Source organism: Silene latifolia, chromosome 4 (assembly GCF_048544455.1).
Source record: "Silene latifolia isolate original U9 population chromosome 4, ASM4854445v1, whole genome shotgun sequence".
NCBI classification, from domain to species: Eukaryota; Viridiplantae; Streptophyta; class Magnoliopsida; order Caryophyllales; family Caryophyllaceae; genus Silene; species Silene latifolia.
This window is the reverse complement of record NC_133529.1, coordinates 12310919-12328041: the sequence shown is the minus strand read 5'-3', so window position 1 is coordinate 12328041 and position 17123 is coordinate 12310919. Positions and strand designations below refer to the sequence as shown.

The window sequence follows — 17123 nt, the reverse complement described above, 5'->3', positions numbered from 1 at the left end:
ACAATGCACAGCCTCGTTGCTAGGTTGTTCCTGCGCTGAATGGGTACCCCTTTACTAAAAGAAATCGTGGTTTTATCAAAGTTAACCAGCTGCCCTGACGCGCTCTCATATCGCCGCAAAAATATCAATAACCACATCAGCTTCCTCCATATTAGCTCTCGTAAAGAAAATGCTATCATCCGCGAATAGCAAGTGAGAAATAGCTGGCGCCCCATTTGAAATCCGGATCCCATGAAGGGCATTCCTCTCCACCGCCCGTCTCATCAAATGAGATAAAACTTCCGCACATAAAATAAAAAGGTAAGGTGATAGTGGATCCCCTTGTCTTAGCCCACGCGACGGTTTAAACTCACTTGATGGATTGGCGTTTATGAGAACCGAAAAGGAGACCGACGAGACACATGCCATCACTCTATTCACCCAACGCCGTTCCAGTCCTATCTTCTCTAAAACCCGCCTTAGGAAGCTCCATTCGACCCTGTCATATGCCTTGGCCATGTCTAGTTTGATACCCATAGAACCCTCAGTAGCTTTCGAATTTTTCATATAATGGAAGAGTTCAAATGCTATCAGTACATTATCCGAAATGACTCGCCCCAGAGTAAATGCACACTGATTCTCGGAAACAATCTCCCCAAGGAAAGGCTTCAATCGATTGGCTAGAACCTTCGAAACAAGTTTGTACGCCACGTTGCAAAGACTAATGGGTCTGAAATCCCGTATCTTATCCGATGCTTTTTTCTACGGGATCAACACTATGTTCGTCTTATTAAATTCCACAGGGGACACATCTCCCTTAAGAATAGCCAGCACGGTACCAACTACATCAGGTCCAACCGACTCCCAATAAGTTTGATAAAACAACCCATTCATTCCATCCGGGCCAGGCGCCTTTAACGGGTTCATTTGGTTTAACGCCTCAAGTACCTCATCTTCACCATAATCTCGGCCAAGAGCTTCATTCATGTCAGCCGTGACTCGTTGCCCAAAATCAATGAGCACTTCTTCTATGTTCTGTGGGTTCGACGACGTAAAAAGATCCTGAAAGTAAGCATTAGCAACCTGAGCAACATCCTCATTACCAGCTCGCACTACTCCGTTATCATCCACCAAGGCCGCAATGTAATTTTTCCGTTTTCGCTCTCCCGCTCGAGTATGAAAAAATTTCGTGTTACAGTCTCCATCTCTAAACCACAAAGCCCTCGATCGTTGCCTCCAATATTGCTCTTCTTGCTGACGTAGCTTGGCCAACTCCGCAACCAACTTTCGTCTTCGCTGAACACATTCCTCTGACCTGTCCCCATTATTCAGCCTAGCGAGCTGCTTTTGCTTTCGCCCAATGTCTCTGTTGATGCACCCAATGTTGGTGCCTTTCCACGCTCTCAACTCCCTCCCACATTCTTCCAGAACCCGCCTCAGATTTCCCCTACCCCTCGCTACACCCCGTTCAACCGCCTCATTACACCCCTCCTCCCCAACCCATATTTGTTCAAATCTAAAAGCTCGTTTCTTGGTCTCACGTACCTCCTTCCTATTCAACATCAGCTTGATTGGCGCATGATCCGACCATTCACGATCAAGATAGAACAGTCTAGCAAAATGGAAAATATCCAGCCACGTCGTCGTACAAAGGGCTCGGTCGAGCATACACTGTCTATTAGCTGTACCTGCTTGACCGTTATCCCACGAATAATTATATCCCTCCCACGGGACATCCCTTAGGCCGCAGTCTTCCACCGCATCTCGAAATCTATTCATCTGCCATTGAGGTCTACTTCCCCCTTTCATTTCCGTAGAAAACAGAATCTCATTATAGTCCCCTATACACACCCACGGTAAAGACGATTGGTTACTCAACAATCTAAGGAGCTCCCATGAGAGGTGCCTGTCCGACACAGCCGGCCATCCATAGAACCCCGTAATACGCCATTCCCCTTTCTCCCTGCGCACAACAAAGTCCATGTGATGGACTGAAGCAGACACAAAAGTACAATCCACTTCTTTTTTCCATAGAAACGCCAATCCCCCACCTCCCCACACTATCCACCTCCATACCAAAATACCCATCGAATCTTTCCCGCACCCTCCTCATCTCACGACCACATAGTTTAGTTTCACATAAATACCCATAGATTTTCAATAAGGATAGAATGATCATTTTCTTAACCAAATAAGGAAACATATAAAGTGGAGTTGAATGGAGTGAGTACAGTTTTAAGAAAGCCGTCTTGAGATTTGAGAAGGCACGAGTCAGGCAAAATCAAACCATATAAATACGGAAATTGATCCTCTTCATTTTCTCTCACAATCTTTTTAAATAATAATTTCCTTTTTCACTCTCATTTTTCTTTATTGCGTAAATTTAGAACCGTTAGATATTGTCTAAATGCGATTCAAACCATTGATAGGAACTTGCCTATCCATTTCATTTTAGAAAATGAAGAGAAAATGGGCTCTATAAATACAATGCCTAACCCAATAATAAATCAAAACTAATTAAACACACCTCTCGAATCTCAATTAAACACTACTCCGTCCCTCTCGAATTTGGTAAAACTGGTAGAGTAATATCGCGTCTCTCTCAAATCTCAATTGAAATCCCTCAAATCAACCCTAATTTCCTAACAACCCAGTACAATTCGTCTTTCAATCAAAGGTAATCTCGTCTTTCTCTCATTTCTATGATTCGTTGCTTCTTTTTTATTTTCGCTGATTGTTTTTGTAGTTGTTTAATTTCAATTATAGTTGATTTGGCTTTCTAAAATTGTAAATAATTTATTTAAATCTTTGAATTAAATTTGAAGTATTTCTCTTCAATTTCAATGGTAGCCTGTTGATTAAAGGTGGATTTATAGTTTTTAGGAATTTTTCTTTTGTCTTTATTGATCCTATTCCCCCCGTCTTTTAAGGTTAACACGGATATGCCCGTCTTGAACGAGAATTTAGGGTTCCTTTCATATATAAGGATTGTTATAAATCAGCTGTAAACATAATTACGCGATATGTAGTCTTTCAGCGAGACTACGGATTTGTCATGTCCAATTGTCCATGTGGGAATGCTTCTGTGGGACACATTACATTGTTACAGAGAGGAAATGAACTGTTTTCGTTTAATTGTCGCAATGAGCGATTTGTCAGCGTACCACAGACACTTTGCAGCATCATTTTTCAGTCTGTCTGATATCGGCTTCATCATGCTGTGATAAGATAATTTCCTCTTTATGGGTCCTTATTTCGCCCCTCAACTAATAGGGTTTTTAGTTTTCAATCTTGTATTCTGGCTCAAGTGTCGGCTTTGAATCATTTGTATTTTTTGTGCTTAGATGTCGCTTCGAGATGATCTGGCAAGGTTTCAGAAACAACAGGAAAGATGTCAGACGACTCTGTCAAAGTATTCAGCAAGGCAAGCACCGGCCAAGGCTTCAACCTCACAGAATACGCACTCAACTATGCGTAAAGAAACTCCACCTATTGTACCATTAGCAAATATGGGGATTTCTACGCCTGTAGGCAAATTCTCAGAAAACACAGAGAAGCTTCAGCAAATTAACAACATCAGGAAAGCTCCTGTAGGAGCTCAGATGAAGAAAGTTATTGAGTTGCTCGAAAAGGTTTGTCTATCTTAAACAATACTACTTTTTTCGCACATCCTCACCTGTTTACGTAGCATATGCATAGGGTAAGCCCAAGAAACGGCGTTGGCATACGCAATATGTTTTGTTACTTTCCCACAGTATTTGTTGATAGAAGATGCTATGTGGGTATAGAGCTAAACATCATGTTTGAAATCATTTTAAAAGCTATATTGGCTTACTTACGAGGGCTAGCACGACCAAGAGGGCAAAATGTAAATGTATGACAGTTACTTTATGTTGTGTCCTTATGTTGATTGCAGACAAGGAGAGCTTTTACTGCAGACGAAATCAATAAGGCGTGCTACGTGGACATGAATACGAATAAAGAAGTGTTTGATAGCTTGACTAAGAATGTAAAAGTGAAATATGATGGCTTACGCTTCTCATATAAGGTACGTTTTCTTACATGTAGTCTTTACTATCTTCCATTAGAGAAAAAAGATTATTGATTCATCTATTATTACCAGTCAAAATATGAGATCAAGGATAAGGACAATCTGCTCCAGACGATAGAACGTTATCAAGAGGGCATAGCTATTTTTGATCTCAAGGATTCATATCTTGATGTCATGAAGGACTTGCAGGTAAGGATTAGTGTTTAACCGGAGATCATTCTCATATGCTGCACAGTTCAGCATGAATCCTTTTTTGTATTCCCTCCGTCCCAATTATTTGTTCACCTTTTTTTATTCTTCGTGACGAGTATTTTAATCAAAGGTAAACAAATGATTGAGACGTAAGGAGTATGTCTTTTGTGTAAAATGCTCCTTGCACAACCATTTTATCATCAGCTATGTTAGTCCAACTCTTAGATTTTTTACATGCTAGTGGATTCAGTACCACTGCGACACACTGACATAGGCATGACACTTGAACACAACTTCTGGGTGCTGGATAGTTCTAACAGAGTCTGAGTAACATAGATCATAAATGTCCAAATAGGCATTTGTCTTTTTGTGTTGTATAACAGAATAAATACTCCCATGATCACTCCCATTTGTGAAATGATAATATAGTCTTATCTTTATATTGTTTATTTTCGAAGTACGGTTTTTACTCAATGCAATATTTCTTACATTTCCATTTCAATACCAAAATAAAGTTCTTCGGCCAAATGCCATCAAGTAGTGGTGGGGGAGATTGGTGGTTTGGGGTATACCTGGAGTTCTGAACTTTGACGTTTTTCTTATTTTTCTTCTGCAGTACCATAGTACATTGTGCGAAGGAAATGAGAGTAGTAGTATGGTCATAGGCGTATTGTAATGAGTAAATTGTGTACTGCATAAATCAACACCCTATCTTTATTGGAGTCAAACGAGGTGAATAGGCATTGCATCAGGGTATTAGCTATGTTACTTCCACTCTTCAGTTTTGGAACCACACTCTGTCTGACATGACACTCATGGATATGGTTATGGAATCCCTACCCGTACTTATCAATCCGAAACTTCTCCACAAAGACATTATTATGTGACACAAGTAAAGTAAGAGGCGTATGTGAAGCATATAGAATGTTTTTTGACAATTTTAAGCCTTATGCTTCATAAATCTCATTTCACTTTAGAAACTTTAGATATTTCATGTTTCTAAAAGTTTTCTGCTTTAGTGGCCTGTCCCCGTACCCGTATTCTTGTTTGAGCGTTGAGGACAGGGTTCTCATGTCTCAAAATTCGAGTCCTGAAGTGTCCAGTATCTGGATACCTGGATATGTATGCGTGTCTTACACCTGAGCCTGAGTAACAGGGCATTAGTTGTGTTTTTTCCTCCCCCATTCTATTTTCAAATTAGAAAGGATTGTCTGTGAAACAATCTTTACTTTAGGATGCTTGCTTAATATAACTGCTCTCCGGGTTCATGATTGATGCATATCATTTTGTAAACGCGTGTTGGCCCATGTGGGATTTTGATATTGATGACAAAGATGTATTTAACCCTCAATTCAATGCCTGACCCCATTAGGCTTTCGAAATGCTATCAGACCTTAATGCAGAGTCTGATAGGGTTTGATTGAGTGTTGTATGACTTATGTTTTGATAGTGAGTTTGAATCACATGTAAGACCGTCTCATGTAGTTTTTTGTGTAGATGGATTTGGTAAAAGTGTTCCATGTTCATTCTTTTGTGAAGGCATTCTGTTTACTTACTTCGCTCTTCAGCTTGACCTATTTCCAGAGCAACTTATTACTTATGTTAAGGAGCATGTCACCCTTTATAATTGATTATGCGCATTATAGTTTGATAATCAGTAGATTGAGGTTTCCTGGCAGCAACGAGATTGCAATTTTGTGTATGCTTTTGTTTCAACCGACTTTCCTTTTAAATGGAGCCAAATGATAACTATCAAACACTACTTCCTTATCTTTTGCATTGCCCATATACTTAGGCCGAGTCTTGTGTGAAACGGATTCTCTAGGAAGACTAACCCAAATACGGAGTATACTAGTATTACTTGTTTAGTTATACGGTTATCCATTAGCCTGTCTCATATAAGATTTTATGTAGACTCTCAAGGCCGAAGGAAAAATATGGCTGCTATCAAATTTTGATTCAAAAGAGGATATTGCTTATCCAAATGACCCGCGGCTGTCCAGCTTCAAGGTCGATGATGATCTCAAACAACTTTTCAGGGGCATCGATCTGCCTCAAGATTTTCTAGATGTCGAGAAGGATTTGAGGCAAAGAGGATTGACACCTGCTACTGATACTACGAAGAGAAAGGAGGCAGCCCAGGTTCAGGGTGTATCCTCCAAGCCTAAAGGCCCCAAGAGGAAGGAGATCACCAAGAGGACTAAGCTCACTAATGCTCACCTTCCCGAACTGTTTGAGAAGCCGAAGCCGGGAAGACCCTCCTGATAATCTCCTCATTCATGTATTCCTCATTTAGGAAGAAAGAATAGGTTGATCTTTGAAAACCAACCTATTGATCGATCCTTACCAGTGAAACACGATACTGAAAGTCATTGATTTCGAATTACCTCAAAAGATTTGGATAAAAATGTCGAGAGTTACCATGAAGTTTGCAACTTTGTTGGCCTCGAGCAAATTATTGAAGGCTATATAAAATACTTCATTTATTTCCTTTTATCAAAAGATAAATGTATTCGATCATAATTCATCACTCATTTGGTAAGGAATGTGAAATATAGTACTCCGTATATGGTTCTCACTTACAGTAATAATAACGTTATATCTTCATTTGATATTTTATGTTATTTCCTTCGTTAAGAATTGAGGGCAAAAAAAGAGAGATTAAAATTTTGAAAAATGTAACAATCCAGGCTAATATGTTGTGCTACTCGCTCTTATTTTCTTTTCCGACTCATTCATTCATGTATGAACAATTGGTACACAAAACGTGATTTTGAGATTATGGCCTCTAAAATCACGAATTATTGATTCGCCGTGCGTCCATGCTTGTGTCCAGTTAGTCTTGTGTAAGACGGTTTGAAATTATGGCCACTAAAAAACAGAGGGAGCCTTAACCTTGCTCTCCTAATTCATGATGAATAAGGTTTTCATATCGTCCTATGGCCTCGTTGGTTGTAATGCAGGAAAGTCGCAAACAAGGATTTATCTGACAGTCGCACCTTGGCTGTCAAATGCTCTAAACTTCTAAAGGAAGGTAGGATTGAACAGTTTCCCGAGTCACCGTGGGGAATCACTTGACCAGTGTCTTGGAGCATTCTGTGGGTGCATGTTGGTTGTGTTGCTATTGACTAGTCACATAATATCAAACGATAAAAGTCGAGTATTAGGCCATCTTTTTCTGTCGCTCGTAGATCGTTGTAGGGGGCTAAGGGAACTATGGCTCAAAACCAGTGCAGATTGTTAAATTGAGCAGATTCACTGTCTGTCTGTAGAGAAAGACCATCAGGCAAAGATGATGACTGTAAGAACACAGTACAGTACCTGTTGATCACGTCGAAATGGACGGGATTGATTGGATTATTACTGAGATTATAATGGTATGTGAGTATGTGACTGTTGTAATTTAACAACATGCTGTACATACTAACTTTAGGATGCACACAATTTTTTGGGTGATATTCATAGTGAAGAAGAATAAAGGTGATGGTTGTAACTTGCAAGTTAATCTTGTGAGTGAAATAGACTATCAAAATAGTATAAGAATTTTTTAAGAATACCGATTGTACCATGTCATCATATATTATATTTAGTGAGACTATTAGAATTGATTATATTCTATATAAATAATTAGGGAGAATTTCAATAGAATAAACATTTGAAGCTTTTCATTAACTAAGGTATATGATAAGTAATAATCTTGTATATTACTTAAGAATTTTTCATTCAAATATTGGAATTTTTAAAGAATTGTCATTTTGAGATACATAACAAATGACGACTGCTACAACCCCGTAGTATAACATGGCTAGAATTCTAGGAAGATAATTCATATTGAAACAATTAACAAGCACATGGACAATATTGGCAAATACGATTATAGTAAGTAATAGTCGAGAGCAATGGAGAAACTATCAATTAAATTTACTCCGTATAATATTCGGGAGACTGTTTCTCTCAAGTTTGCGAGTATTCTGAACAAGAAATAGTGACATTTGATCGTTTTATCTTTTACATGCACACAACAATTAGCAAGACAAATTAATCACATTGGAAAACTAGTCAATTGTTAACAAACAAACTTGTTCTAATTGTTCAACTTTGCGGGATTGTGACTGAGAATGTCAAAGGTCAAATTATAGCCATTTAGCTCAAATCGTGATTTGCTCAATTGCCATCCTAATCATCTAAAGGAACAAAATTCGACAACAAAAGCAAGCATTATGCTAATATTAACTTCAACCGAAACGAGCTGAAAGCAAACTCCTAACATGACCACGACACTTTCGACCCACATATCTCCTATATCCCCTCGCCTCATTCCGGAAATAACCATTCATTCAAAACCTCACATAATCCCAAACCCAATACACCAAACTACCATGAAAAACTCTTATCCAACCTTAAAACAATCCATGATCACTCAAGCAAAGAAACACACTTTAACAACTAGTAAAGTTGCAAAACAAACAAACTTATCCTACTTGTTCAACTTCGTCGGCCTTCAAACCAAAAGTCCGACACTCAAATCACCATCATTTTCCTCAATTCTCGATTCATTGCATCCGTAATTACCCTCCCAATCATCTCAAACACCTAAATCCCACTAAAAATCCAAGCATTTTCCTAAAATCACTTCAAACCCCAACCCCCACAAACCAAACACCCATTCTGACCACCACCACTTCCGACTTAAATATCTCCAACCTCCCTCCACCCCACCGCACAACCAACCACTCATTCAAAACCTCACATAATTCCCCACCCAAATCACCAACCCGCACCCAAAACCACTCACCCAACTCGAAAATATTCCGAATTCAATCAACTCAAGAAACACACTTCTAAACCCTAGTTTTCAACCAAATCCCCTCCAAACTCCCCATACTCCTCCCTTCACCCCTCTATTCCTTCCCTTTACCCTTCTTAACCGTTGATAAATATCTCCATCCAACGATCATAACACTTTATATTTTAATAATTAGTCATCGATCCGTGTGATTATTCTCTCAACAAATCACATCTCTGATTCAGATTATTTCAGATCATTCAGTTTATTCCTTAATCTCTACATTTCCGCCCCTATTTAAACCTCCATTTTCTACTATAACGTCATATACTACTACTAAACACCAAATCAATTAATTAATTAGTAATTAATAATTAATTTTCTGCGATAATCTTGCTTAGTGTTTGTTGAAGCAGCTTTAATGGCGGCAACTGAGGAAACGGTTGTGACAGTGACGATGGAGGAGGAAGTTGATGTTACGCCGACGACGGAGGTTTCGGCTGGCGGTGATAAGGCGGAGAAGAAGGAGAAAGTTGCGAAAGCGAAGAAGGCCAGGACTAGGAGTCCTCCTACTCATCCGCCGTATTTCGAGGTATATACTTGTGTTTTTGATTAAATTGTGATTGATTAATTGAATTTGTTGTGGAAATTTAGATGATTAAGTAGTGTATAGTTTAAATTCATACGAATTCAGTTGATTAGTTGATGTTTTGGTGGAAATTCACTTAATTAGAGTGTATTTGAATGAATTGTGAGTTTTGTGATTGATTAGTTGAATTTCTGGTGTTAATTCAGATAATTAACAGTGTTTTCAATCAAATTCCGTTCATTTTTGATGGAATTGTGATTGATTCGCTGATTATGTGGTGGAGATTTAAATGTCTAACAAATCACAAGTGTTTTGATTCAAATTCGTACGCTTTTCATTGAATTGTGACTGATTAGATGATGTTTTGGCGGAGATTCAGATTATTAAAGTGTTTTCATTCAATTTAGTACGTTTTTATCGATTTTTAAGTTTGTGATTGAGTAGTTGATGTCCTGCTGTTAATTTAGATGATTAACAAGCTTTTTCATTCAAATTCTTGCGTTTTTCATTTAATTGTGACTGATTAGTTGATTTTTGGTTGAAATTCAGATGATTAAGGATGCAATAACGACTTTGAAGGAGAGAAACGGCTCAAGTCAATACGCGATTCAGAAATTCATCGAGGAGAAGGAGAAGAAGCTTCCGTCAAACTTCCGGAAACTTCTACTCGTCAATTTGCGTAAATTTGTTGCTTCTGGTCGTCTAGTCAAGGTCAAAGCATCTTACAAGCTTCCGGCAGCTCGCTCCGCAGCTACAAAAGCAGCCGAGCCGACAAAGAAGGCGAAGCCGGCTGCTGTGAAACCTAAAAAAGCCGTTACTAAGCCAAAACTGAAGGTGAAGGCAAAGGCAAAGCCTACTAAAACAAGGAGCTTAGCTGCTGCAATGGCTAAGGCCAAACCAGCACCGGCAATTAAGTCAAAGTCAAAACCAGCAGCTTCAGCTAAAACCGCTGTGAAAGCGAAACCAAAGGCGGTGGCTGGGACTAAGAGGAAGGCTACTGCTGCTGCTGCGAAGCCGGCTAAGGTGGCTAAAACTGCAGCAAAAGCCACTCCTTCAAAGAAGGTTGCTAAGCCAGTTGCAAAGAAGGCGACGCCAGTGGCTAAGAAAGTGGCTAAGAAAGCTGTGAAGAGTGTCAAGCCGAAAAGCGTGAAGAAGGCAGCGCCCGCGAAAAGGGCCATGTCTACTAGAGGGAGGAAGTGAAGTGAATTGATCATGATCAATTCTAGGTTTTTAAGTCGATGATGATGATGAAGGATAGCGTTGGATGTGTGTACATTGTGATCTCAGTGTTTTACTCTGGGTGTAATGTGGAAGTGTTTGCACCCATATAGTATAAGTTAAGAGTTATGTTTTTTCATTTTAGTTGTAAGCTCTCGTTACTTTAGAACTTCTAGTGTATAATTAAGATTTGTAGTATTAATCAAGTAATAAGATGAGATGTTTCCGCTATGATTCTCCTGTATCTTTTGTTGTTCCTCCATGTCCCTCATACGATATATTTTGAAATGAATAATACTGGGTATCAACTTGTTTAATTAAGTTGGTATGTCTTCTGACTTTCATCATCTGTTTATACATATTTGTAGGCGTTTGATTATATATTTGACGGCTTTTGCAGAAGGATGAAATATGTTGCAGGAGGAACTGAGGAAGAGCTTGAATCTCTATCCAAACATGAAATTTCTGTAAGGTCATAATGTTTGATTATACTAGTTTACATTACAGATTCTTCTATTAGATTGTTTTGTTGAGTAGAATATTGTTCCTTGTCTTTGGGGTTTTCTGCTGTAATCTTTGCGGTAAAGAACAATCTTTTTAAACTTGTAATACGCATATTCTATACTGTCAAGAGTTTTCGTATATGGTGTAGTGATTTATTTATTGGAAGGTGAAATAGTTTTGCAACTGCCTTGCTTTTGGAGGACTTGCTTGTAACAAAACAAGTAGAACATTGAATGGTTTACTGGTTGGTGTAGTATTTACTGTTCGGACTTCGGAGCGACATCTTAATCACTTTGGGAATAATCATCAGCTTTTTTGTATTGAGAATTCAACATTGCTTAAATGCACAATGTCAGCTGTATGTGTATTTCTAGTTTCTATGTTGATGGTGCTAGGGAAACAATGTCGGCTGTAAGAGAACTCAATGATTAGTCTTAGACGAGAGTGGTGATGCCCTCATCGACATTCCTTAAAAAAAAAGGAATGTTGCGGTACATGGATTGTATGGTACTATGGTGTAAAAGTTACTTCACTTGCTAGTTGCTACAGTGAGATCTTCAGGGTTCAAGATTCCAAGGTAACATGCCTTAAAACACAAAAACTTATGTGAGACGGATGTTGAGACTTCTGCACTAAAACACTTAGTGTAGTTTATTGAACTTGATAGATAGGGAGGACTTCTTAAAATGTGTTGCACAGTTGTAGTTGTTAAAAATCTTAATGCTAGCATGTTGACATCCTTGATATACATGACTTCTAAAACCGTTGCCTTTGAAAAGATCCTTTTCAGTGGTTTGATTGCAGAAAAGAGGCTCGAGATTGTGGCAGCTTACAGCTTGCATGCTCTAGCGAAACCGCTCTCACAGACATGGAAGAATGTATGTTTCCTTGTGGTCATTTTGATCCTTCAATTCTCATAATTGAATACTTAAGTTCCTGCTGCACAGTCAATCTTGAAGGCGATGACACAATATCGTTCCAGATTGAGCCATCATGGCATGCTGGGTTTGGGCTCTTGTAAAGTTCATAAATATTGTTTGCTTCTTCATTTAACTCTCCCACCATCTTCAAACATTTGAACTCTTCTGGGTCAACCAGTAGGGTTTTGTCTCTGTCTTTCCACCCTATCAACTTTAGAAAAATAGTGATGTTAGTATTACCCTTAATCCTTCCTTACAAGCACCATTCACACTGTGATACATTACATTAAGATCTTTCACAGGTTTGCTGTTTTCGTTGTTTTTAACTTGAAGTGTATCAACACTTCCTATTTTTGTTGGGGACGCCACCTTTTTTATATCTATTTTAGTTCTCGTAATTTTCAAACCACATTAAGTCGAAAAGTATAAGAGAGAGATGTTACCTTTGGTGGACCTTCCAAGGCATTTGTGCAATATAACCGGGCCTGGTCTACAAGTTGGCAATAGGTTGGAAAAGCATTTGCAAATCTTTTGTGTGATTTTAGTTGTGATCTTACTCGGACGCCTCTTCTGCAATAGATTGCCCTTCTGCAATGGAAAATTATTACTGGACAATTATCATGCTTGCGACTGCTGCTCCAGGGCAGTGGAACTGCAGAAATAGAGGATGGATATACGAATGACCATAATTGGTGTTTCACAGTTTTAGAAATGTGGACCATTTAGTGTGTTGTTTCGTGTTATGTTATCATACTCCAAAGCCAAAGATTACTGAATCCTTGGCTCCATTGGAAATGGAAAAGAAGAGGTACTTATCTATATAGTAAAAAAAAATATATTCATCTGAAGAGCAACTATATTTATTTCGACTTTTTTGACTGAGGTTTTAATGATTTTCTGTTGTTGTCTCGGTCTCTCTTAAGCTATTTTAAAATTTCCTTCCATGTTTATGTATTGACCTTCCTACTACTGGTGGTAGGGAGTATGAGTTAGGAGTATCTTCTTGTGCAGGAACAAATTATATAGAATTTGAAGAACTGAGTGCTTGGAAACGAAGGACGATTACATATATGAGCAAGAAGAAATGACATAAGTGAGCAATTGTATGGAGCATGCTTACCTTATGCCTCTAATCACGGATAAATAAGCGTCACATACTACACCCACCAACTCTATTCTGTAAGGCCTTCTTTTCTTATTCGCCACGTGCTCTTCTTCTTCATCTTCTACTTGTTCCCAGTAATTTTCTATCACAGTTCCATCAGCAGCAACATGATATCCTGGCCCCATGCGATATCGTTTACGATGAACATTTCTAGCCATGGTTATTGTCTGCACCACAAAGGGCAACCAAGAGAGAGTTCCATCCATTATAACATCACGTCCCTCGTTCAGTGCTGTCACAAGTACTGAAGATGCTGCGTCTGTAGATGATTGATGGACCTATTTGAAATATAATAATAAGATTCTTACTGCTAGAATGTGCTCTGTAGTATATTGTAAAATACGTGAGGAGTAGGAAACGGGAAAATGGATGATGTTGGCCTAGGATGCCCACTTTGGTAATTCAGGGCTTCTTTGTCAAGATCTAGACATCGTGATTTAAACTGAAGACTGTTTATGCAATGATCTGACAACATAATATAGCATCCAGCCAATAGTTTGTGTTTACTGTCACAACTAATTCTCTACTGGTTGATCAGGTGTCAGCTTATCACCCCAAATAGTTGCATTCTCAAAGAGAAAAAAAAAACATGCTCCAGGCTATGGAGTAGCCGGATATGTGTCCGGAGGACGTCACAATTACCAGTTCTGCAGTGTGGACCGCATCATTATGGCACCTTGAGCTAAGTGCCCTATAAATGACATCTGATTCCTTAAAAGCATCTGCTTCGATTACCACCGCCTGCCCTGATGCTTCTTGCCAAAATGGTCTGCACCGTTTTCCAACATAAGGTCAGTCAAAGTAGTGTCTCATATTTCAAAAGGTTTTGTTTTGCTTAAAGCATCATATAGGAGCTAAGAAGAGTTAATTGTTGGTTTCATTGAAGTATTATCTGTGGAGACCAGTGGCGGAGCTAGAATCTTTAACCTGTGGGGTCTATTTTAATGTAATTGTTAATCATTTCTTATTACGGGGTCTTAAAGACATAAAATTTTCCAAACAGACAAATTTTAATGATAAAAAACGTCAATTGTCGAAAAGCTGTGGGGTCTCAAGACCCCACTTGGAAACCATATATGTGGCTACGCCACTGGTGGAGACTACTAGAACTCGCATCATTATTTTTTTTATGTCACAGAGATATATATTAATTTATTTCTCTCTCTTTGAAAGCATAAAACACAGTGAAATATAACAAACTGGGATAATGAGGAATCTACCAATGCAATTCTCAATGTCATTATGTCTTCCATAAACAGCCTATTTGTGTTGTTAACACAGTAATAAGAATGTGGGAGGGTTCTCGGATGATGAAGTATTCGTGAAAGCATACAAGTATGATGATCTAGAATTTTCAAAGCATAAAAAGAAAAAGAGTGCTTCGTACTCTATGAGGATGTCCTTAAGCACAGTACTCTTCCCAGCTCCCATTCCACCACCCATGAATAGTAGAACGGGACTTCTATCCTTCAGGGCAACTGGGGCCATTACATCCGTGCATTCGGACTCGTCAATCTCTGGCTTAGGTTGTCCCAGCCCAATTGCTTTCATCTCTTCAACCAATGTGGTAAATACTCTAGCCACCTTCAAGTTTTTTGTTACCCTTTCAAATCTCTTCTCCCTGAACTCATCATATCACAGCAGAACTTAAAACAAAATAGAGTATCACTTTAATGACCCATTTAGTTTCAAAGCATACTCATTTTGGGTTTAAGGTTTGTGCACGCACTTTAATGAGGTACATGGGTGTTCAGTAAATTAAGTGTATCATTGTTACTTATGCATGATACTAGCATTCTGGTTCAGTCATTAACCAGAAGGTAAGATACCTCGATGCTGCAAGCAAAATATTCTTGAGCTTCTTCTTGGGCTCAGGTTCAGGTCCCAGTAGTACCTGAAACATACACAAATTCCATATAAGAGCTTCTCAATTAATTCTATGTCTATCCTTGAGTACTCGGTTAGTAGGGCTGTCTAATGGGCTTGAGAAGCTCTGTTCTAAATGTCAAGCTAACTGGGCTTCTGTTCAAAGAACAAATTAAGCTCTCTGATCGATGCAACTATTAGCTAAGGGTCTGGTCTAGACCAACTAGGGGCCTTGAGTTCGAGTCTTACGAATGTAGCAATCTCGATGAATTGGGATTAGACCCGGTGGTGAAAACCAAAAAAATGGTATCTCTGCCTGTTTTTCCTGTGATTGTATTTCTGCACTAATTTCTGTAACTGTGATTACATTTAATATCATTGCACTTGATGGTGACCTGTGTAAGTGCAGTGTCTGCAGAGTTCCAATGGAAGGCAAAGTAACTGAGTATGCAACGTTCAAGTTCTTCAACAAGCTTGATGAAAAGTGAATCGCCATCAGGTTCGTGGGAGAAGAAAGTGTAAATATTCTCCTCAAATCCTTCTCTCTTGTTTATGTAATCAGATGCCAACTTGCAGATTTCAGGGCATTGTCTTTTGTCAGGAAATCCTAGTTGCCTCGCTGTCCATGCACGTAAAGAGACATTTAGGTGTATATAGGTAGACCTTGTAAAACTGACCGACCAAACCACCGAAAAGAACAAATCATAAGTAGTCGTAAACCTGAATGGACCAGACTAACAAATGTCATATTCGAAGATGACATGAACATAGGTTGACCCAAATGACTGAACCAACAGAAAAATTCAGTATAACTTGTTCAAGATGAAGGAAATTTAATTACCTACATAATCGGCAAAGCGCTCAAGTTTTACTACCCTTTTAGAGCTGTCAAATTTGATCTTAGGAACGAGTTTCTGATTTTTAATGTTGCGCTGATGATAATAAGCTGCAGCGGCAATGATCAAGCCAAGAGACGATGCGACAAAGATCTGCGCGAGGGTGGCTTTGCCATTACTACAATCTGGTTCATCAAATTCATCAGACTCCGAAGAGAATACTACCAATGTAAGTTGTTACAAGTGTTAAAATGTTTCCATTGAAGAATAAAATGTATCGTAAAATGATTTATTTTCGTAATTCATTGTTAAAATGATGATCAATAAGAAAAGTGTGAAAAAATAGTTGGAAAATTTCAGTTTGGAGGATCTTACCTTGCTGCATTTCTCAGAATGGTAGGGGCAGGGACAATACTGTTGTATGTTGAGATTGCAAATGGAGATGATTAGTGGAATAGATCACTCTTTGCCTTGCATTTCGTTATAGTTTGTTTTTGAGAAGAGGCCCTTGTAGATGTAACAAGTGGCTACAATGTTTTTTGTGTGTAAATCATTTGGATTAGAATTTCCTAATTAAAAGTTTTGATTGAAAATAAGATTTCTATTAGTACATGGTTTTACGTAAATTGCTTTTAGTAATCATTAATGAATTCTTTTGTTATTCATTTCGGTATTTTTGTTAAAAGAGGGGATGATTCGTATATTTTTGTGTACTTTTGAGGTACAATTTTCTTTCCGATACTTCAAAAATCAATATTCCGTTTTAGCGGTTATTAAAATTTCTATCACATTTTATACATACCGACGGTACCATGACTCTTTTGGCACCTATGATTCAAATGAGGGATTAAGTCATAAAAAAACGTTATTTTTTTATACCTTAAAGACACGTGTTAAAGTAGCTTAAAAAGAAAAATATCATGAAAAAATGAAGTATAAAATCTTTAAAGTTTCATTGATACATTAGTATGGGTTACGGATCTTCTTCATTACCTTTTCTCTCCATTTTTTTCCAAT

At 38.4% G+C, this 17123-nt stretch overlaps 3 protein-coding genes across 3 annotated transcripts; 2 read left to right on the top strand and 1 right to left on the bottom strand.

Moving 5' to 3' along the window:
* Positions 1–2480: 2480 nt before the first annotated feature.
* On the top strand, positions 2481–6834 carry LOC141652961 (transcription initiation factor IIE subunit beta-like). The gene is made up of 5 exons (XM_074460582.1): positions 2481–2656; positions 3324–3611; positions 3896–4027; positions 4103–4219; positions 6137–6834. The coding sequence occupies exons 2-5, from the start codon at positions 3324–3326 to the stop codon at positions 6485–6487; spliced, it is 888 nt and encodes a 295-aa protein (XP_074316683.1). The 5' UTR covers positions 2481–2656; the 3' UTR covers positions 6488–6834.
* Positions 6835–9253: 2419 nt separating this feature from the next.
* On the top strand, positions 9254–11046 carry LOC141652960 (uncharacterized). The gene is made up of 2 exons (XM_074460581.1): positions 9254–9600; positions 10147–11046. Exons 1-2 carry the CDS (start codon positions 9430–9432, stop codon positions 10795–10797), a joined length of 822 nt encoding a protein of 273 aa, XP_074316682.1. The 5' UTR covers positions 9254–9429; the 3' UTR covers positions 10798–11046.
* Positions 11047–11947: 901 nt separating this feature from the next.
* Positions 11948–16343, bottom strand: LOC141651072 (calmodulin calcium-dependent NAD kinase-like; the record flags this gene model as incomplete). The annotated part of the gene is made up of 8 exons (XM_074458797.1): positions 11948–12450; positions 12683–12827; positions 13360–13682; positions 14047–14173; positions 14792–15025; positions 15234–15298; positions 15666–15889; positions 16112–16343. Coding segments are annotated over 8 exons (1587 nt in total), but the record flags the coding sequence as incomplete, so codon positions are not given.
* Positions 16344–17123: the final 780 nt, after the last annotated feature.